Source organism: Mauremys reevesii, linkage group 10 (genome assembly GCF_016161935.1).
Source record: "Mauremys reevesii isolate NIE-2019 linkage group 10, ASM1616193v1, whole genome shotgun sequence".
In the NCBI taxonomy this organism is placed as follows: Eukaryota; Metazoa; Chordata; order Testudines; family Geoemydidae; genus Mauremys; species Mauremys reevesii.
In genome coordinates, this window is record NC_052632.1 from 5,495,868 (window position 1) to 5,518,718 (window position 22,851).

The 22,851-nt window shown below is 41.3% G+C and overlaps 1 protein-coding gene across 7 annotated transcripts in view; it reads right to left on the minus strand.

The window, feature by feature from the left end:
- ZWILCH (zwilch kinetochore protein) overlaps positions 1-22,841 on the minus strand; it is a 27,410-nt gene extending 4,569 nt beyond the window's left edge. For 2 of the 7 annotated variants that reach the window (XM_039491432.1, XM_039491431.1), the window contains exons 1-18: positions 22,707-22,841; positions 18,979-19,030; positions 18,046-18,141; positions 17,817-17,935; positions 16,051-16,247; positions 15,395-15,474; positions 14,805-14,960; positions 14,525-14,596; positions 10,974-11,067; positions 9,562-9,617; positions 7,646-7,751; positions 6,413-6,492; positions 6,046-6,202; positions 4,247-4,275; positions 2,409-2,545; positions 1,411-1,506; positions 1,196-1,314; positions 296-420 (exon numbers count right to left, since the gene is read on the minus strand). In XM_039491432.1, coding sequence (XP_039347366.1) covers positions 329-420; positions 1,196-1,314; positions 1,411-1,506; positions 2,409-2,545; positions 4,247-4,275; positions 6,046-6,202; positions 6,413-6,492; positions 7,646-7,751; positions 9,562-9,617; positions 10,974-11,067; positions 14,525-14,596; positions 14,805-14,960; positions 15,395-15,474; positions 16,051-16,247; positions 17,817-17,935; positions 18,046-18,141; positions 18,979-19,030; positions 22,707-22,759 — 1,791 coding nt within the window. In that variant the 5' untranslated portion in view covers positions 22,760-22,841 and the 3' untranslated portion in view covers positions 296-328. Of the gene's footprint in view, positions 1-295; positions 421-1,195; positions 1,315-1,410; positions 1,507-2,408; positions 2,546-4,246; positions 4,276-6,045; positions 6,203-6,412; positions 6,493-7,645; positions 7,752-9,561; positions 9,618-10,973; positions 11,068-14,524; positions 14,597-14,804; positions 14,961-15,394; positions 15,475-16,050; positions 16,248-17,816; positions 17,936-18,045; positions 18,142-18,978; positions 19,031-21,385; positions 21,578-22,107; positions 22,178-22,706 lie in introns of those variants that run through there. The other 5 variants (XM_039491437.1, XM_039491433.1, XM_039491435.1 and 2 more) reach the window with 5 other exon arrangements.
- Between the last annotated feature and the right edge of the window lie 10 nt (positions 22,842-22,851).

The following is a 22,851-nucleotide window of genomic DNA, read 5'->3' on the forward strand; positions in this document are numbered from 1 at the left end:
AAAATAAAATTAAAACAATGTAAAAAAGTAGAATATTCATAATTTATAAACTATCAAAATTAGTTTTTAAAACAATTACATTTTATATAATTTTTAAAAATAACTGCATGTTACAAAGTATTTAAACAAATTGTACACATACTGTACTGTTGAATTATAGGCCTAGGTGGATTCTAACTTCAATACACGACAGCAAATAACTACAAAATATAGGGTATCATTCTTCCAACCATAAAATATATTTAGATATACTTGGGGAAGCAGATATGCCGACAATATTTTCCATTTACTGTACCTTCTAAGTGTCTATCTGTACAACAGCATTCTTTTATGCAAAATGCACCTGACTGCAGTTGGCCATGGTAATATAATACATACTTTCTTCGCTGTTTCCATTAACTGTTGTATCACAAAGTACTTCTGCAATACAAAAGAACTAAGTGTTAACATGGTATTCTTATAAATGACAGATCATAAGAAATTTTGACATGATGGCTTCAAGAATCTGTTATAAGCACCAAGTGCCACTGAAATTAATAGGCTCTCAAAATTATTTTGAAAGCTAAGAAAATGTCCAAGATCTATTAAAACGTTAATCTCTTTGCCACTGTCAAAAGAAAAGGCAAATCAACTCTACACTGTCCTGTATTTGGACTTCTTTCCTAGCTTTTCAAGAGTTTTTTAATATGTTACTCCAGCCTACATGGTGAACCTGGACACCTACTCTTCATGTTAACAATACATTTACCCTCTCTCTATTGGACTGAGAAGCACAATGCCAAATTCAAAGACAGTTATATTTAGATTCATGTTACAATTAATTTTAAAAGTAACTGTCAGGCTGGAGAGGGAAAAATCACCACACACTGAAAATTTTGCACCTCATAGAGTGACAACTAATACCTAACAATACTATAAGGGAAAGGTTTTTTTCCCCACCTCATTTGTTTACTTTGTGTATGCAGCAACACTTTTTACATTTAGCCAGTTTCACTTTTTCTACATATAGTCAATTTCTCCTTTACTTAAGAGAATCTTATGCATAAAAAGGAACTAAAAAATATTTAAGACACACTGTTTAAAAAGTGTTGTATGAGACACTGGATCAAACAAAACAACACATCACTAGTTAATTTAAAAAAAATTCAAGCTGACAGTATCACTTTAATATTTTATACCAGAAATGGTTCCTTACCTAGGTTGTTCGAAGTCATATGTTCAACAGGAGGACTAGTACTAAGCTGCCATACCGTTTTAACCTCCTTCTGACCATGTCCACTATTTATTTCCACCCTCCATATTTGTGCATGATCACTGAGGGAATAATCAAATAGCACAAAAAAACCCTAATAATTATGTACTCAATCAAGATTTGAATTTCCGTATTATGAAAGCTGAGGTTTGGCTTACTTTTGATAGAACTTATTGACAACAGCTGGCCTGATTGGTAGCTGAAACACATGCTTCTCATTCAGAGGATTTTCTTTGTAATATTTTATGCAGGACCTGTGATAAAAGCAGACAAATACTGTTACTTATTACTTCTTGGATAAGTGTTTATGCAACTATTCAACCCCAGATCAATATGCATGCAAAACTAACTTCCTTTTACATGCTTTCATGACAATAGATCAGTTACTATGCAATTGCAGGAAACCTTGATTCCAAAACTTGATTTTGGCTCTTGCTTCCCAGGACAGTAGAAAATGATCATATCACAACAGTGACTTCATAAGATTTACTATACTTGAGAAATTGCAATTGCACAATAATTTATTCCTCACAAATGTTCGCTCTAAAACCATGGTATTTTTTAGAATGGAAGGCTAATTTTTCACACTACCCAGTCACAGAAGCGTTGCAGCACTGAAAATAAATATGAAATATGTTGGGATTTTGCACTAGTTAAAAGCTAAATGGATGAAAGCCTCAAAAAATTGCAAGGTTTGGCAGCATGACTTGAAATGGCTGATAAAACAAGACATGCAAGAAAGAAGCTGCAGCAACAAAAAAGCTAATGTAAAAAAAAAAATTTTTTTTGTTTTGAATGTTATTCTGAAGGTATATTCTTATGAATACCTGTTTTACATATTTCAGAATGGAGGAATGGCTGGGATCTGAAAGCTCAGAAAGGAAAAGGAAGAAGAGAAGAAAATGAAAATTAGTATTCTAGTGATTTTCCTGAACCCCTTCACAAGATGATGGGGAAAAAGTACAAGGGTATTAAATCAGGGCAGAAAATTTGAGCAGTAAGATCCAAATGTTCCCAGTATAGCCCCCGTTCCTCACAATCATTATCAATAAAGTTCAGTTTATAAAAAGTTTGCCTTTTGACTGTATCTAGTTATTTAAAATAGTCTATTAATTATTGACATTTAAATGACAGAAAGTAAAAATTAAATAATTACTGCATCAAAGGGAAGAGGTTCTCATGTTTGAAGTGAAGAAAGACTGTGCAGCTGACCAATATTTCCAGCATATGATGAAGTTTCTGAATGCGATGAACCTGCTCCTGTAGCTCTACTGATGTGGAAATGAAGTAGTCCTAGAGAAGAAAATATAGACTTGAACACAAGAAATAAACAAAGCTCTTAAAAAGGTAACTGTTGGTGTTGGGTGGGTTAAATATGCTAACCAGATGAGAACTCAATCTGTACACATTCTGAAAGTCCACTCTCTGCTACATTTGCCTGCCCCCTTTTTATGAGAAAATAGGGTATTGATTTATAAAAATCCTGCTCTCAGAATGCTTCATTAAGCAGATTTCTTGCAAACTAAACACCATGTGCTTTCTTGCAGCCGAGAGAAGCAATACTCCATGCAAACCTACAACCCTGAAGTAATCCTAGAACACGCAGTTTGTTGATGTTGAGTCAACTGCCAGTGAAGTTAGAATGTCAATCTCTTGCCTACTTAAAAAAAAAAAAAAGTTTCGTGATGGTGAAAAAGACACTGGATTATACATGGGACATACTGGCAAGAGTTCAAGTTCCCTCTTAATCTGCAAATATACCCCAACCTTGACCTGGAAAGTCCACCTCCTAGGTGAGAAAGTAGTTTAACCTCCATAGCCATGCAATTTTTGGCTCTCTGCTGAAAATACCAATAAAAATGCTAAATGGGATGGCTTGTGCGATATGGGTTACAGTCTAGACTACCAATTCTTTTCACACAGGTCAAACAGATGTAACATGGTGGTAATTTTGGATCACCACAGATGTGGGAAGACTACCAATGACTTCGGTAGGTTTGAATCAGGGCTTCGGTCTGGGTTTGAGCCAGAAAGCTGGAAATGAAATGTGGAGATGTCATACTAACAAGAACACTACCACCTTGCATTCATAGTGTGATTTTCATTCTTAGATCTGAAAGCTTTTTTACAAAAATGAGGAAGTATGATCTCTATTTACAGATAGGGAAAAACACACAGAGGTTAAGTGACTTGTTGTGCATAAGGTCACACAGCAAGTCAATGGCAGAGTCTGGAAGAGAATCTAGATTCCCTGACCTAAAATATGGTGCCCTACCCAGGGGACTAAGCTGCTGTTACCAACCACCTAAGCTATTAAGCCCACACTTTGATATTTTATCCATTCAACAACCCTAATTTTAAGGAGGTGACAGACTTTCCATGATCAAGAATATGATTCGGAAGAAAAAGTGTTTTCATAGTAGAATTTTAGGACTGTCAGCGATGACAGTGTTCACTTCACATAATTCATAAAACACCAATTCAGAGTGTTATCAGCTTTTGAAAAGAGTGACAAACAAGCAAAACCTTCAGGGGCACCGTAATGCAAGAGCTACAAAACCCTATTTCTAACTGCAATCCTTCTGCAGTGTGCGCTTTCATGACTGAACATAAATTTTCTTTACTACTGAAGTTAAAATTTTGTTTCAACAGCTTTAAGAACTCTATTCTCAGGAGCAAACTCAAATTAATGGATAGGATTTCATAGCTTCCTACAAAATCCTGGGCATGGTTCTATCATATTTTTCAAGTGGAAGTAGCTCTGTAGATAAGGACATCAAAGGTGGTACCTCAGCTTTGACCAGATTTCTCCTTCCTCTCTCCCCTCGCCAGAGATAAAAAGAAGTGTTTAAAACACTCAGTTTTCAAGGCTGAGAACTCAGAATATGTCATAGTCCTGCAAACAGGCTTTATGAATTTGGAGAGAAAATTAATCTAAACAAGTGTATGTCAAAACTTTATATTGCTTTCAAAATAAGAATTAAAATATCTCACCAGATAGGTTAATGTTGCAAGTTCTTGGCCTGCAAAACAAATAAAGATTTTCTTTTAAAGAAACAAAAACATGCTACACACTGTGGCAACTTCAGGCATAAGCAAAACAGGAGGCCACAGGAAGCCACACAAAGGGAAGAGTGCAATCACCACCCTGAGGCCTTGTTTGTACTCACTGCTATAAGTACAAAGAGAAATATGAAGTGGCTGGTGTTGGAGACAGTGGTTACCAGCCACCAACATGGCATTTTCCCTACATGGAAATGCAAAGGGGCAGCAGCCATAGGCATAGCAGGTGCTAGGATCAGCTGAGTCACCAGCCCTAAAATTCTCAACGCTTCTCCCTCCTAAACAGCGTAAGGTTTGAAGTAGCAGAAACAGAAACCAGGTGAGCAAACGAGAGTGCATACAGGCTGGCAGTGTGGTAGGAAGACTCAGGGAATGAAGAAAAGGTGAAGAGAGAAGCCTTGAAAAAAGTAGCGTAGGAATATAGGCCCACATTAGATTGGGTGAACTATGGTTTTAAATTGAGCTGGGATATTAGCATGAACAATAGGCCCAAAGCATGTGACAAAAAGAACGAGAACATCAGAAAGAAAAGTTATTGTGTTAAACTTGTAGTGACCCTTCAAAATACCAGTGTTATCTTATTTAAGGTTTGGGCTGAAGTATTAGTAATAAAACACAATCAACTGGGTATCAGGTGCAGTAAATAACTGACTATATAAGAAAATCCTTCATACGGCCTTAGCTAAGGTCCGATAATTGGCAATGACATCAATAGTTTGTTAAGGGATATAAAAAAAGTAAACTCTTAAAGACTTTATTGGTAATACCTGCCAAACCATGATGGAGTCGACAACTATGAGTCTAAGCCTCCCTGAGTTTGGACCATTTGTAAGTATCCTGATCAAATGCTTATAAATGTTTTGTTACTATTTGGAGGTAGTAAACTGCTTATTATTTCGACTTTTTAGGCATGTTTAGAACAATTGTATAAATGTCATTTGACCTTTGGATTTAATAAAAGGAATTTATGGTTAAATTAGTTTTGTGGTAATACCCTGATAAATAATAATTCCAACAAAGAGTAAGATAAAAAAGTGACAATGAAAAAAATGAGGAAAACAAAAAAAAAACCCAACAAATATGGAGACAACAACCCAAAAGAATGGAAGCAAAAGAAACAATTAAACTGTGAGACTGAAGATAAAGCCACAACACCATTGAAGTAACAATTTAATTTTTTTTTAAATATCCCTACATGCTAGCTTCTGTTTCAAGGTGTGGCTCAAGAATGCAATTTATTCATTTTGTAAAATAAATTATACTGTCAGTATTCTTGGCTGTCTTGTCCTCAACCCCTTTTGATTACAAGAAGGGAGTAAAGAAAGACAGTAAGGAAGGACACACATTTTCCCCCCACCTAGAGCATTATCACACCTAAAAACAGGCTCCAGTTAAATAAATAGGATATTACTCAAATTTCTCCCTTCAGATTTTTCAGACTGACAGGTTTCTATCATTCAGACATTTATGAAAACCCACATAAAAATATTAGTTTAGAAAACTGTTACAGCCTTAGTTATAAGCCACAGTTATTTTGAGATACTTTTAATCTGCAAATTAAGCAAAGGAACACACTAAGTGGTAAGTACAGATTTTATGGGCAATAAGAAAAAAGGCTAAGGTAACAGAGAGGTGAAGTTAAGGTCAACAAAAACAGAAGTGATTGATTGTTTAGGTCAAGTAGCCTTTTCTTGTGAATTTCCAGTCATGGTTTTAAATAACAGGCTTACCTATGAAACAACTGACATAATCTTTCTTCATTTTGTCCAGACCAATCTCCAGAAGCATTTGAATTGGAGTGACACCACTGAGGGAAATAGCCTCCATAGCTCCATGATAGGATTGTTGAATCAATTTGCTTAGTAAACTGCTACTCCCTTGATGAATCTTAAAAAAATAAGATGTATTCTGGTAACATATAGATGAAATACACAGTATAATTTACAAGCAGGACATTATTTAAAAAAAGAGACAAACTAATAGTGAACTATTTAAAATCTGAATTTAAAATATTGTCAAGAAATGTATCCTACTTTATTTACACAACCAAAGCTGATACTTTTATCATGAAAACATATTCAGGCTACACATACATACCCAAGGCTGTATCTCACCATGTTCTAGGGATTTTATGATCAGTGTGAAACACTCTACCAAGTCTTGATAGGAAGCGACACCTTGAGAAAGGAGTTATTCCAATATTTAATTTATAATGGCTACAAAAACATGTCTGCCTTTATCACATAAATGATAAAAAAAAGTTGAGCAATGCACAAAATAAGAATTTTAAAAACTCCAAGAACAACAAAACCCCATAAACTTACTACCCAGAATGGCCAAAAGATTAGTTTAAATGTGTGACTGAACCAAGAGGTCTTGCACTACACCATGAAGTTTGACAAGAGGTCTGTGAGAGCAGGTTCCAGAGAATGGCCCTTTACTAATAATGCCGGTCCTAGAGCACAGCTCCAGGACCAACAGTGAAAGCAACTCAACAGTTTATATTTACTGTTAACAGGACATGAGGAAAGTTAACTAAGTCCTAGACCATGTCAGGCTTTATAGACTACAGTTCAAGGTGATTGTTACGAACTGAAGTAAACAGATAACAATGCTTCATGCTTCAGAGAAACTAAAAGATGCTCTTAACTGCTTGCCCCACTTAAGAGACAAGTGTCCACATTCTGCATCAGCAGAAACCTTCAAGTACTGATATTCCTGAACAGGGTATGTTGTACATTTGTATAGAGTACATTTTAGTCATCTGCTTTTGATGTTACAAAGGCATTTATTATTATGGCAATATTCACACCAGAAAAGAATCATCATGACTTCCAAGTCGCCCTACAAGTAAAAAAAGGCATTTATGTGCCAAAACTGTCACTTGGTAATCAAAATGCATTAATGGATTTAATTAATAGGACCGCAAGACTGAAAATATTATTTGCAAAGGTTGACATCTATAACATTTTCTAAAAAACTACTTACTTTAAATATATTCCATGAGCCCCAGAAAAGTCTATTTTATAGATAAATGGCTGTCAGTAATGAAGTAGGTAAGCACTATTTATTGCTAAAAAGAACCAACAATCAACTTGGCAAAGAGAAAATATGCACATACCACAAGTCACTATACTTTCCTATAATATTGTAAGTAGAACATGCTATCTTATGATTACATGAATGACAATGAGCCTTAGGCCTGAAGAGTTAATCAGTTCTTAAAAACTCGGAGAAACTTATACCAATTTCTTAAAATATATATATAAAAAAGTGGTATAGGAAATGTGTAAAAATTATAAGGCAGTGAGAAAAAGATGAAACACTTACTCCTTCTCATTTTGCACCACAACTGTTCAGCAAAATCCAGGTCCCCTCGCTCACTAAAAAGTGACTTTATTGAACTGTCGACTGCAGCAGAGTCACATTGGACTTTCTGAAAGAGAGTTTTACTTGAAAATGCTCCTTCAAAATAAAGTCAAACATTTATCATAACATTCTAAAGCAGTGGTGCGCAAACTTTTCCAATCATGCCCCCCCTTTACCAGTCACAGAATTTATTGCATCCCACCCTCCATTGCACCCTTATTTCTGCACTACTGCTGGGAACAGCGTGGCCTTAAGAGCTGGGTGGCCGGGGAGTGGTGGCTGCTCTTGTTTGCAGCGTGAGGGGTCTATATTTTTAATCCTGCTCCTGTCCTGCCCCACAATACCCATTCTATTTGTATCCTGTTCCCACTATGACGACAGTGGGTCCTAGAGGACCCACAGGATCCCAGTTTCTTCACACGCACCCCAGAGAATCTCACATGCGCCTGTTTGCGCACCACTGTTCTAAAGATCCACATAAATCCTCTCCAATAGCCAAGTCTATTTGCAAGATTAATATTTCTTCTCCCGCCCAATCAGTAGTTCAATAAACAAACATATTTCATACCAATTAAGAAACATGCTTTTACCAAGTCTTAACAAAGTAGTGAGGAGCCACTGTCCTAACCTCTTGGGAAACACCTAATTCCTAAAGGTTATGTGCCCACAAAAGGACATTGTTGTGGGGAGGAAGGGTTTCTGGCCATTGCAAAGCAGAGCTTGACCAGAATGGTTACCTAGAATGAGTAAAAATTGACGCTAACTCCCTCAAACCTGTCCTTCCACTGTGACTTACAACTGGCTATACCAGTATAGACTGAAAGTACTGGCATAAACAGCTGCAGTGATGGAATCAGAGAAGCACCAGTAAAGGATATGACTAATACTGCACGGATTTCACAAATGACAGAGTTGGGTGATATTTTTTTTGTTTTTAAATGTATGACTTGCAATGCACCAAATAAAAAAAAATTAAAAAAAATTAAAAAAAAGAAAAATCATCTGAGCATATGATTTTCCCCATGATCTTTGATGCAGGACTAAAGTTTATAGTTTTGTTGGTGTACAGTTGATCACAGACTTGAGATCAAAATGGAAAATTAATTTGACGTAACCTTCCAATAAAAAGAAAAAAACCCTCAACTATTTGTGAGGAGGGAGAGAGACAAATAAATACTAAAAATAAAAATACTAACATAAATACTAAATAACTATTAAAAATAAACACACAAAAAATATTTAAATCCCTACAAAATTGTTTGAAGTTATTTAAGGCAGGAAGTTATCATGGTTGTGTATGTTAACAGCTAGATAGATAAATGTGCCAGTTTCCAAAACCTCCAGTAGGCCATGGACCACTGGAGAGTCAAGCCAGTGGCAGAGTGAAACTGGCACAGAGATCAAAGTAGCTTCATGTAAGATGGTGAAATAGCAGCGTGAGATCGATAACTTTAGGAGACGAGAGGGGAAGATTAAGATGATAAAAAGTGATCGTGTTTGGAAGAAATCAGAGAGATCTCCAACCCATAGGTAAAGAGGAAGAGAGAGAAGGAAGCCGACCTTTGTGGAGTTAACCCACTCCTATCCATCAGGGTTGATGTTGCCTGCTGGACAAGATCACAGCTACTTCTCTTTGAACATAACAATCAGTACTAAAAGCTAAGTAAAACTCTGGGGAAAATGCTAAAATATAAAACATTGAAGGAGATTTTGAAAAGGCACAAATGACATTTGACTTTCAGCTAAGTGCCCAATGGCTACATGTGCCTTTGAAACAATAGATCTCTTACAATTCCTGCTGAGTAAGGACAACAGGGGAGATTTTCAAACTACTGCAGAGACAGTGAAAGAAAGAGGATGACCGAAAATACACATACCTCTGCATCATTTTTATGTACTGATGTATTAAACCCATCCACTTTATTCTTTAAATCTAAAAGGGGGAGGGAAATGAATTGTATCACTATGATAAATCACGTACAGCTGAACAACAGTATAAGTTTCAGACATGTTACAATTTTGGTCCTACTAACAGAGATTAGATGGATGGATAACAAATACTGAAAGTTATTATCTTTCTTTGTGATTCCTTCTAAACACTGTTTCTACTATTCAAAATTAGATAATAATAGAATTATTTGAGTTGAAAGGGACCTCAAGTGGATGATCTAATCAGGCTTTTGAAAAAAAATCCTCCCCCGTTCAAAAGGAGCTACTAATGCTGTCATGGGTTCCTTGCCCTCCCCAAGGGCAGGGAAGGGAAAGAGAAGGATTTGGGGGTGTGCACGCACACACTGAAGAAAATCACTACTATCCTTCATCTAATACATTCAGCTGCATAACAGAAGGATTTGTTATATTATTTCTAAATGCCCATCTATTAAGGACAGTTTAGTCTGGGATGGTCTCTTCTTGTGTATTTTTAAAGTAAATTGTTTTGTCGGTTTTTCACACTTACTTTTAATATATTCAGTTGCCTAGAGATAACTGGTAAACACCTGCCCTCTCTTCACTAACACTGAAACGATGGTTTTATTGTTTCTAAACATTTCTGATTTTCTCCCTTATATTTTTTGCTTCTCTCTGTTATTCTATATGCTAATTTGTGGATATTTTCAGTTTCATTCTAAAGTTCTTGGTTTCTCTTCTTCTACATCCATTTTCTATTACCTTAAACTTGCATGTCTGTAGTCTCTGACAAGAATTTTTTTGCACTCAATGGCCAGAATTTTCAGAAGTGACTAGTGATTTTGGGAAGCCTCAGTGTGAGACACCTTAGACTTTCAGAGAGTAGGCATTTGGCACTTTCTGAAATTCAAGATAATTAAAGATAACCCAAGTTGGGCACACAAAGACTGGTGTACTGGAATCACTAATCACTGAAATCTTGGCCACTATGTTTACATGTGTTCTTGCCCCTCTCAGTCTGTAAACTGTTGTAGGAGAGATTTATATTTATCTCATTTCATTTTTTTCTCCCTATTCTCCACAACGTGGGCAAAAACACTACGCTTTACCAACTGCACAGGATTCTCATTATTTCACCAGGAGAGTTAGAGGTATACAAAGTAACCTGTTTCTTGAACACTTTTGGTGGACTACTGGACCTTATAAATTACCATCTCCAGTTCAAATACTATCATAATCTTATTGTGTGGCATTTCATTTCATTCTTGTGAAATTTTAAGCCCCTTGCAATTTTTTTCTTAACAAATTTTTATTATAAGATTTATCCTTTTCCACACAATTTTACCCAATCATAGCATCTCAAATTATTAAACAAAAATACCATTCAGAAGTTCCTTGACAAGCTCAACCGCTGATTCAGCTACCAAAGGCTCAGGCCAGTCAGTCACACCAGTCTTCAAGCCTTCAGCCAAAACCTAACAGCACAAAAAAATCCAGAGATACTTATTTTGTTTGAGCTTCTGTACATAACATAGAATATAAAAGTGTATTAAACTTGCAACAACAACAAAAAATTACCCACTGTATGAAAACTCCACCAAGAAATGTATATGGTATGCAATACTGCCAAGCTAATGTTGTGTTAGAAATGTTTGGAATGTTCTGATTTGTGTGTTCTTTATTTCTCAACCTTAACACTGTGTTAAAAGTTATTCTGCATTTAATATATTCATGTAATTTCAAAGAACCTTTTAAACAGTTACAGAGATTCTAAATAAGAACACCATTGAATTGTGGAGGTAAATGCATGGTTGCGCAGGTGGTGTCAGAGAGAGGGCTTTGGATTCTTCGACCATAGGATGTTGTTCCAGGAAGAAGGATTGCTAGGAAGAGATAGGATCCACCTAATGAAGAGAGGGAAGAGCATCTTCACAGGCAGGCTTGCTAACCTAGTGAGGAGGGCTTTAAACTAGGTTCGCCCTGAGGTAAGTGGAATACCGGGATGAAACACAAGGAGGAAGGTGCAACAGAGTGAGGCCTCTTGATTCACATTGAGAAAGTAGGGCAATCCGCTAGTTATCTTAGGTGCCTGTACACGAACGCAAGAAGCCTGGGAAACAGGCAGGAAGAATTGGAAGTCCTGGCACAGTCAAGGAACTATGATGTGATTGGAACAACAGAGACTTGGTGGGGTAACTCACATGACTGGAGCACAGCCATGGATGGGTATAAACTGTTCAGGAAGGACAGGCGTGGGAGAAAAGGTGGAGGAGTTCCACTGTATGTAAGAAAGCAATATGATTGCTCAGAGCTCCAGTATGAAACTGGAGAAAAGCCTGTTGAAAGTCTTTGGGTTAAGTTTAGAGGTGAAAGCAACAAGTTTGATGTTGTGGTGGGCATCCACTACAGACCACCAGACCAGGAGGAGGAGGCAGACAAGGCTTTCTTCTGACAACTAACAGAAGTTTCCAGATCATAGGCCCTGGTTCTCATGGGGGACTTCAGCCACCCTGACATCTGCTGTGAGAGCAATATAGCAGTGCACAGACAATCCAAGAAGGTTTTTGGAGAGTGTTGGGGACAACTTCCTGTTGCAAGTGCTGGAGGAACCAACTAGGGGCTGTGCTCCTCTTGACCTGCTGCTCACAAATAAGGAAGAATTGGCAGGGGAAGTAGAAGTAGAAGTGGGTAGCAAACTGGGCAGCAGTGAAATTGAGATGATCAAGTTCAGGATCCTGACAAAATGAAGAAAGGAGAGCAGCAGAATATGGACCCTAGACTTTAGAAAAGCAGACTTTGACTCCCTCACGGAACTGATGGCCAGGATCTCCTGGGAGGCTAATTGAGGGTGAAAGGAGTCCAGGAGAGCTAGCTGTATTTTAAAGAAGCCTTACTGAGGACACAGGAACAAACCATCCCCATGTGCAGAAAGAATAGCAAATATAGCAGGAGACCAGCTTGGCTTCTCTAGCAGAGAAATCTTCAGTGAGCTTAGACACAAAAAGGAAGCTTACAAGAATTGTAAACTTGGACAGATGACTAGGGAGGAGCATAAAAATATTATTCGAGCATACAGGGGTGTAATCGGGAAGGCCAAAGCACAATTGCAGTTGCAGCTAGCAAGGGATGTGAAAGGTAACAAGAAGGGTTTCTACAGGTATGTTAGCAACAAGAAGGCAGCCAGGGAAAGTGTGGGACCCTTACTGAACGGGGGAGGCACCTAGTGACAGATGATGTGGAAAAAGCTGAAGTACTCAATGCTTTTTTTGCCTCGGTCTTCACAGACAAGATCAGCTCCCAGACTGCTCCACTGGGCAGCACAGTATGGGGAGGAGGTGAGCAGCCCCCAGTGGTGAAAGAACAAGTTAAGGACTATTTAGAAAAGCTGGACAAGCACAAGTCCATGGGGGCCAGATGCAATGCATCCGAGGGTGCTGAGGGAGTTGGCTCTGCAATCACATTAGCCATTATCTTTGAAAACTGGCGATCAGGGGAAGTCCCGGACAATTGGAAAAAGGCAAATATAGTGCCCATCTTTAAAAAAGGGAAGGCGGAGAATCCAGGGAACTATGGACTGGTCAGCCTCACCTCAGTCCCCGGAAAAAAACATGAAGCAGGTCCTCAAGGAATCCATTTTGAAGCACATGGAGGAGAGGAAGGTGATCAGGAACAGTTCACATGGATTCACCATGGGCAAGTCATGCCAGGTCAACCTGATTGCCTTCTATGATGAGATAACTGGCTCTGTGGATATGGGGAAGCAGTGGACATTCTATACCTTGACGTTAGCAAACCTTTTGATACAGTCTCCCACAGTATTCTTGCCAGCAAGTTAAAAATGTGTGGATTGGATGAATGGACTTTAAAAGTGGATAGAAAGCTGGCTAGATCATCTGGCTCAATGGGTAGTGATGAATGGCTCGATGTCTATTTGGCAGTCGGTATCAAGCAGAGTGCCCCAGGGGTCGGTACTGGAGCCGGTTTTATTCAACATTTTAATTAATTATCTGGATGATGGGATGGATTGCACCCTCAGCAAGTTCGCGGATGACACTAAGGTTGGGGGAAAGGTAGACACGCTGGAAGGTAGAGATAGGATCCAGAGTGACCTAGACAAATTGGAGGATTGGGCCAAAAGAAATCTGATGAGGTTCAACAAGGACAGGTTCAAAGTCCTGCACTTAGGACGGAAGAATCCCATGCACTGCTACAGGCTGGGGACTGACTGGCTAAGCGGCAGTTCTGCAGAAAAGGACCTGGGGATTACAGTGGACAAGAAGCTGGCTATGAGTCAACAGTGTGCCCTTGTTGCCAAAAAGGAGCTAACAGCATACTGGGCTGCATTAGTAGGAGCACTGCCAGCAGATTGAGGGAAGTGATTATTCCCCACTATTCAGCACTGGTGAGGCCGCATCTGGAGTACTGTGTCCAGTTTTGCATGACCCACTACAGAAAGAATGTGGACAAATTGGAGAGAGAGTCCAGCAGAGGGAAATGAAAATTATTAGGGGGCTGGGGCACATGACTTGAGGAGAGGCTGAGGGAACTGGGCTTATTTAGTCTGCAGAAGAAAAGAGTGATGGGGGATTTGATAGCAGCCTTCAACTACCTAAAGGGGGATTCCAAAGAGGATGGAGCTTGGCTGTTCTCAGTGGTACCAGATGACAGAACAAGGAGCAATGGTCTCAAGTTGCAGTGCGGGTGGTCTAGGTTGGATATTAGGAAACACTATTTCACTAGGAGGGTGGTAAAGCACTGGAATGGGTTGGGGTTGGTCCTGCTTTGAGCAGGGGGCTGGACTAGATGACCTCCTGACGTCTCTTCCAACCCTAATCTTCTCTGATTCTCTGAACACAAAAAACGTAAAAATACCATTCCTGGTATGATGACAACGAAACTGATATCAATTGGGAATTTCACATTTATACTTACAAGGAGAAACTGCAATTCTCTATGCAACTGGAACACAGGACTCCTGGGGTCCCCAGATTCCAATCTAATATTCTGAAAATTCCAAAAATACACATCAGATTCTGACTCTGGAATAAAAATTTACTAAAATCTTATTAACGGAACTGATGAACTATTTATTATGGATGTTATCAACACACTATGCTGCTACTGCAACAATAATGTAACAAGCAAAAATTAGCATATTTTCTGTGATCTACAATACTTGATATAAAAACAGTGACAAGGGTTTTTCTCCTACCAATGTCGCCACTGCAGTGAGTGGAGGTGTCTGCAGAATCTTATCCACAATATTCCATGTAATATCAACATATATATTACTCTCTGATTCAACCACTGTATCCTCCAATGTAGTGGATCGAATGAGCTCATATTGAGCAAAGCCTTTGGTTGCCACCTGGAATGAATATATTTTAAACAGACATTTAAAACTGAAATCTACCATTCTAAGGATTATTTTAAAAAAAAAATGTTATGTGATACTTCCTGGAGCCTGCAAAAGAGCCCTAAAATGCCAAATCAATGTAGTATTGGGAAGGTGTTCCCCAAACAAACATTTTTAAGAGCACTTTAAAAATAAAACTTGGCTAGTGTCAGAGAAACATACTGCAACGTAGCACATCCAAAAGTTAGGTAGCATGTGTGGTCCCTTGCTTCCCAGATTAGAAGGAGCTCACAGTGCTACAGATCAAGATATACACACCAGCCATAAAGCTAACAAAAAAGTCCCACAAATCAACAAATATACAAAGAATCTTACAACTTAAATTCATAAACTAAAATAATTAAATTTACAATATTTTGAAGGGTGGAAAAGCATGAAAAACCTACAATAGATGAGTGATGTCTGAATTTGTGTGCCTTTTTGAGGTCTTCTAGATTTGCAAAACACGTTTTGTCAGCTGTAGGACCTGGGAAAGGAAGAGAGGCTTTCAGAAAATACTAACCACAAATTGAAATTAGCACTCAGATGTAATTATTAAGTGGTCAAAATGGAAAAAATAAGTGGTGGTATTCTCCGAAGATCCACTCACAATGCAAACTCTGCTCACTTGTGACACCAAAATGAGCTGCCATTCACAGTAAAACTATTCTTCAAAATACAATCATCCCTCTATTGCTTTTGTACAATTAGCAGTGCAAGTTAATGGCATTTTTAAATGTTTAGTAGCTTTCAGTTACTATATATCAGTGAGTTGAATGGGAGCAATTCTTACTTCTCTAAAAGTTGTGTCAGACTATCTGCAGAGCTGTCTGGATATCACTGCATGGATTGCATTCCATTTACACTTTGAAGGTTATTTTTGATACCACTTGGAGTAGAGACAATTATTTTAAAATGAAAATTTGGATTATAGAGCACAAGTGGACAACTATCATGGCAATATAGGTTGTTACTGTATTAACTCTCACTTATTTCTTGTCCTCCCCTCTTTCAACTTTGGTGAAGGGCTGACCGCGTAACATTATAGCTAGGAGGAACTTACCATTACATGTAACTATATGGAAACTGATCCCTGTGATTTTGTCCCCATTTTTGAGAGGCTCAGCACCTAGCCAACAGATATGTTCAGGGTCAGAGCTGTCACATCTTACCCACAGGGGAGGAAGCACAACTGGTTTGCTTATCTTCAAATGGGCCATGTTTGGATTTTGTGCCATTGTATAGAGTGAAATCAGTTGCCTGGAAATAAAAGAACAATCATTAACAAAATTTAGGATGATGTTAGCTGACCCCTCTCTGTTTACGCTACTTCAAAATCTAGTCCAGGGATCGGCAACCTTTGGCACGAGGCCCGCCAGGGTAAGCCCCTGGCAGGCTGGGACGGTTTGTTTATGTGCCGCGTCTGCAGGTTTGGCCGATCTTGGCTCCCACTGGCTGCAATTTGCCGTTCCAGGCCAATGGGGGCTGGGGGAAGCGGGGTGGACCGAGGGATGTGCTGGCCGCCACTTCCCATAGCCCCCATTGGCCTGGAACGGCAAACCGCGGCCAGTGGGAGCCGAGATCGGCCAAACCTGCGGATGCGGCATGTAAACAAACTGGCCCAGCCCACCAGGGGGCTTACCCTGGTGGGCTGCGTGTCAAAGGTTGCCAATCCCTGATCTACTGTATTAACAGTAAAGCAACAGATAACAACTTAGTATAAACAAATATATATATTCAGAATTAAGCAGTTTTTGTTAGTTGAAAGACAGATAGTTTAATTTGATAAACTGGCTGGGATTTAATCCAATCTGGTATCTTTTGCTATATTTAAAAAAAATTGAAAAAATGGTCATCACTTTAAATTAAAGTCATTTAAGTCTCAGTCCTGCACACTTACACACGAGTAGTCCAATTTAAGTTAATGGGACTGCTCTCAAGTGCCTTTGCAATATCAGGTTTATTGCTCCTTCAGTTATTAAAATTTCCAGTAGGTATGAGCTCCCTTTCCATGATGAAATACAGTCATCTCCCCATTAATATACAGCTACTAAGAAGTGAATAGTTTTATAGGATCAAAAAACAATATTCTGAAATTGTCCAATATTAGAAAGAAAAGGACACTTTGTTGCAGTGTGTATCTGAGGTGAAATTCACCCCAACATAAAAGGACCACGGAAGGTCCTCCACACACAATTAAATCCCAAAATACCTCTCCCTACATGGAGGAGAATCCTCTTTAACTCAGCCTATTAATTTGTAACAATTACAAGTTGCCTTGTTTTCACTAGGATTTTACCTCAAGTTAGCTAGCTCAAGTTGAGAACATACTTTTCCCTCCCAGTGAAGACAGACCTATAAGGTGTTTGTGCCACTAATGTGAAATCTGTCCACTCATTTCAACATACTCTTGCTGTCTCACGTTTGAATAGTTGTTGTTCTCTTAACAATAATGAGGATAACATGAAAAGTATGAAATATCTAGGTTTCTCCTTCTAGATTATTGTCTACACAGTTTGAGGAAAATATATACGTAATACACACAAAATTCCATTTGCTTTGCAAATTCTTATGATTAGTTAGAACATAAAAATAGACCAAAGGCCCATTTAGCCCAGCATCCTGTCTTCCGACAGTGGCCAGCACCAGGTATTTCAGAGGGAATGAACAGAACAGGTAATCATCAAGTGATCCATCCCCTGTGGCCTGTTTAGTTTAGCTATACACAACACTTAGTATGCTAGTTACATTGCTGCACAGAATTTACTTTTGTGTTGAATAAGGTATACAACTGCTTTTAAACAAAAAGATAAAACTATGGAAACTTACTTTCCTCTTGTAACAGATAGAGCAACTGGTCCAGAACCTTTCTGTGGCATAAACTCTGAAATGTAAGTGGCATCATCTATTTGTGATTCTTCCATTTGGTCGGTTAGTTCAGCATGTCCCTTTAAAAGAAATGCATAAGTAAATCTGAAAATTAGAATATATTTGAACATTTCCAGGGATGTAAGTGTAAGGCTCTAGTTTTAAAACAAAACAAACAAAACCCACTTACCGCTTTCTGCATAATGAAAATCATACTGTTTCCATTCCAAAAACTTTCTAAGGGACTTCTGCAACCCTCGCCAATCAAATGTACTTGGACATCAGCCTGGAAAAGGAAAAGAAAATTTTTGTTAATGTTGTGTTTAGAAGACATTTTTGCGATAAAGATTTCAAAATCAATTAATTACACAACAAACTATTTTCTACTATCATTTCAATCATTCATTAATAATCCATGCCTTTCTCACCTCAAGATAAGATAGCTGCAATTTACTCTACATGGAGCTAAACCTTATCAACTGAGAAATTTAAGATGACGCAGAATGTTGCAAGCCACTTAATAACGGCATATCATGAATTGCAGCCCTGGAATCTGTACTGGCTGCCTATTGGTTTCCAGGGGAAATGTATGGCTTAAGTTGACCTATTAAACCCCATATAGCTTAGGACCTAAGAGATTGCCATCTTCCCATGCCATACTGTTGCAGCTGCAGTCAGTGGAGGTACTCAAGCTATAGACCCATTGGCATAAAAGAGAGGTTGAGTTTCTCAAGACAGTTTCTCTATGAGGGGTTCTAAACTTTGGAATTCACTTCTTGAGCTGGTCCCAAATAGCCCAAATCTGTTGCTATCAAGGCTGCGCAGCTCTTTACTCAAGCTTTTGAATATGAAAAGAAAAAGGAGTGCAATAAGAATACTGTCTGATTTGTCATTTCTATTCAGCTATTTATTTTCTAGCTTTGGAAATGTTTTTAAAAGTTACTCATTTTTTAAATTATGCCAATTTGCCTAGATCCCAAGATTAGATGCTTCTCTTCTACACACTCCTGTTTGTTATAAATTTAAAAATAAATAATGATCTTTGAGATATCTTTAAGCTTAAAAGTGGTTTGAAAAATTTCTAAAGAGCTATTTTTTTAAAAAAGAAAAAAAAAGTATTTACCTCAAACGGAAATGGGTCTTTGGGGATACCTTTGTTTCCTTCATTATATACTCTGAAATAAAACAAAACAAAATATTCACTTAGTTTATTTTTTCTTTTTCCCCTCCCCAAATGATACATTTGTCTCTAAAAACTAGAAAGAAAATATGGGGTTTTTTTAAACCAATCCAGTTATATTAGTGCAATCTCTAACATGAACACAGTTTAGTTCAGGCCTTTGGAGCTGTGCTCCAGCTCCGCTCCAGCTCCAGGCAAAAACCTGAAACTCCACCATGCCAGAGCTGCTCCGTGCTCCAGCTCTGGGCTCCGCTCCAAAGCCCTGGTTAAGTTATACCTTTATACAAATGTATAGGTGCTTTATACAGGTGTAGCTTATGGGAATAACAAAACAAATATAAAGCACCTGCCATTACTCTCTCATTAATTAATCAGCCATAACACTTTGCCCAGTATAGATGCTACCAACTTCTTAATAACTGTATTCATCTCCTATTACAGTTATGTGACTAGTGTTGACAGCCTGTTAAGCAACGTATAACGTCATGTGTACACTACAGCTGCTTGGGGTTGCCAACAGTCTAATCCAAGGGTGGGAAAACTTTTTGGCCTGAGGGCCGCATCCGGTTTCAGAAATTGTACGGAGGGCCGGTTAGGGGAGGCTGTGCCTCCCCAATCAGCCAGGAGTGGCCCGGCCCCCCCCCTTACCCCCCCCAGGACTCCTGCCCCATCCAACCCCCACCCATTCCCTGATGGGCCCCCTCAGGATCCCTACCCCATCCACACACACCCTGCTCCCTGATTGCCCCTGGAACCCCTGCCCCTGACTGCCCCCCACTGCCCCATCCAACCCTCCCTCCTTCCTGACTGCCCCCCGGACTCCTGCACCCATTCAACACCTCCCCCCGTTCGTCACCCTCTGACCACCCTGACCCCTATCCACACCTCTGCTCACAACCACCACCCCGAACCCCCGCTGCTCCCTTACCATGCTGCCTGGAGCCCCGGTGCCTGGTGGTGCGGCTGTGGCTGGAGCCAAGCACCAGGCCAGGAGCTCAGGGGCCGGGCAGGAGTATCCCGCGGGCCGGATGTGGCCCACGGACCGTAGTGTGCCCACCTCTAGTCTAAATGCACAAACCCAAACACCCCTGCCTCGACCCCTGCCTGCCCCTTCCCCAAAGCCACCCCCCAACCCTTCTCCAAGGCCCCCCCCACTCACTCCAGACCCCCTCCCTCAGTCGCTTGCTCACTCTCCCCCACCCTCACTCACTTTCACCGGGCTGGGGCAGGGGTGAGTGCGGGCTCTGGGCTGGGGCCAAAGGGTTCAGAGAATAGGAGGGGGCTCCGGACTGAGCCTGGGGCAGGGTTGTAGGAAGGGGCTCAGGGCTGGGGCAGGCTCTGGGAAGGTGTTTGGGTGCAGAAGGGGGCTGGGGTGGGGGTTGGGGTGCAGGAGGGGGTTCAGGTGCAGGCTCTGGGAAGGAGTTTAGGTGCAGGAGGGGGCTCAGGTGCAGGCTCTGGGAGGGAGTTTGGGTGTAGGAGGGGGCTCAGGGCTAAAGTAGGGGGTTCGGGCTCTGGGAGGGAGTTTGGGTGCGGGACGGGGCTCAGGGCTGGGGCAGGAGGTTGGGATGTGGGAGCAGGTGCAGGCTCTGGGAGGGAGTTTGGGTGCAGGACGGGGCTCAGGGCTGGGGCAGGAGGTTGGGATGTGGGAGCGGGTGCAGGCTCTGGGAGGGAGTTTGGGTGCAGGCTGGGGCAGGGGTTGGGGTGCAAGAGGGGGCTCAGGATGCAGGCTCTGGCCGGGCAGCACTTACCTCAGGTGTCTCCTGGAAGCAGCAGCATGTCCAGCAGCGGCTCTTAGGCTCACGGGCAGCTCTGCAGGCTGCCCCTGCCTGCAAGCACCACCCTCGCAGCTCCCATTGGCTGTGGTTCCCTGTTCCTGGCCAATGGGAGCTGTGGAGTTGGCGCTCAGGGCAGGGGCAGCATGCAGAGATCCCCCTGGCCATGCCTCCTCCTAGGAGCCGCTGCCAGACATGTCACTGCTTCCAGGGGCAGCACAGAGCCAGAGCAGGTAGGGAGCCTGCCTTAGTCCCACTGCGCCGCCAGACTTTTAGCGACCTAAAATCTCCCGGATTGGCTTCAGTAGCCTCCAGGAGATCGAGCCTGATTCTGGGAGACTCCCGGCCAAACTAGGAGGGTTGGCAACCCTACAGCTGAGCCATTGTAGTGCCACAATGTAGACACTTCCTACTTCAACGGAAAGGGCTTTTTCATCGATGTAGTTAATCCACCTCTCCAAGAGTCAGTAGCAAGGTCCGTGGAAGAATCCTTCCGTCAACCAAGCCACATCTATACTGGGTGTTAAGTCGATATAACAGACACCCTGAGAGTTAGGGGCTACAAGGTTCAAACTCACACACTGACCGTCAGAGCCCTGGGCGCATGGGACTCCGGTAACAAACGAGTGCTGAGAGAACGTGGAATCGGTCAACGCTACGCTCAGCTGATGCGGCAACTCACGGTGTTGGATGCCATCAGGCGGTCGAGGAACATCTACATAGAACACATCACCGGACCTCGACAATATCAGGAGGTATAAACTGGAGTGCTGATGAGAAGCGCAGTCGGGAAAGTAACTGAAATACTTTCCTGATGGACTGTTTTTTTCTAAACGGACAACCTATCCTAAATTCTCAATTACTGAGGGACAATCTTCACTCATTGATATATTTTGCTTTCTGCCACCGACTCTCTGTATAACTTTTTCCCATGAGTAATGTACCCGAATACTTGGATAATAAATATCTAAACTGTATTCTTAAATTCATTCACCTAAATTTGGGTGATTGCTGCTTATGCACTATATGTATCTTATGACTAAAACCAAACCTTGAATTTGTGAATAACCTAAACACTATCCCCAGATGTACAAACACTCTTTTCTCAACCTGTATATTAACATTAGTTTTCATAAATTTTTTTAAATATGGCACTGAGGGTATGAAAATTTTCACATCCCTGAGAGCGACCTAGGGAGGTCAGTCTGATTTTTAAGTGTAGACCAGGCCTGAGACACAGAAACTGAGGCAAATCCTGCTCTGAAGCACTTACAGTGGGGAAGGGGGGGGGTCTACTTACTTTGGATAGCAAAATCCTCAACCCCAGCAGGCGGAACCAGCCTGCCTACCTCCCTACCATGCTCTGGAAATGACTCAGGGTAGGGAGACCAAAGCACAGCCCGAGAGCCCGGCACCCCGCCACATTTATCACACGTACCCGTGGGCAAAGACAATTGCTCCGAGGGCGAGGCCCATCTCCACCCAAGCAGTGGCAATAAGCGGCCCCAGCCGCCCAGGCAGGGCCAGCTTCGGCTAACACTCAAAGCTGTCCCACGCTGGATCAGGGCTGCAATGGCTCCAGCCCCATGGATGTCCGCGCTAGGGTGACCAGATGTCCCGATTTTTGGGTCTTTTCCTTATACCGGCTCCTATTCCCCCCCCCCCCACCCCCTGTCCTGGATTTTCACACTTGCTGTCTGGTCTCCCTAGTCCGCTCGGTGCCGCGCAACAGCCGCGAGCCCCATGGCGCTGTCACCGCCCGCCCGCCCCCAGGGGAAGGCCCCGTGGCCTTCTCCTCACGAGCCCGTCTCCGTTCCCCGCTCCCCCGTCTCCCGGCCGGCGGCCCCTTCTAGGAGAGGCCCGGGGGCTGGGCCAGCCCCGCGCCGAGGGGACACTCACTGCAGCAGACACTCGTACAGCCGCAGGGCCGCCTGGTGCCTGTGGGAGCCCATTCCCCGCCCTGCCGGCCTCCCAGTCAGGCCAAGCGAAGCGAACTACGCGCCTTCCCGCCCCGCGGAGGTCACGGCCCCTCCAGCCGGGACTA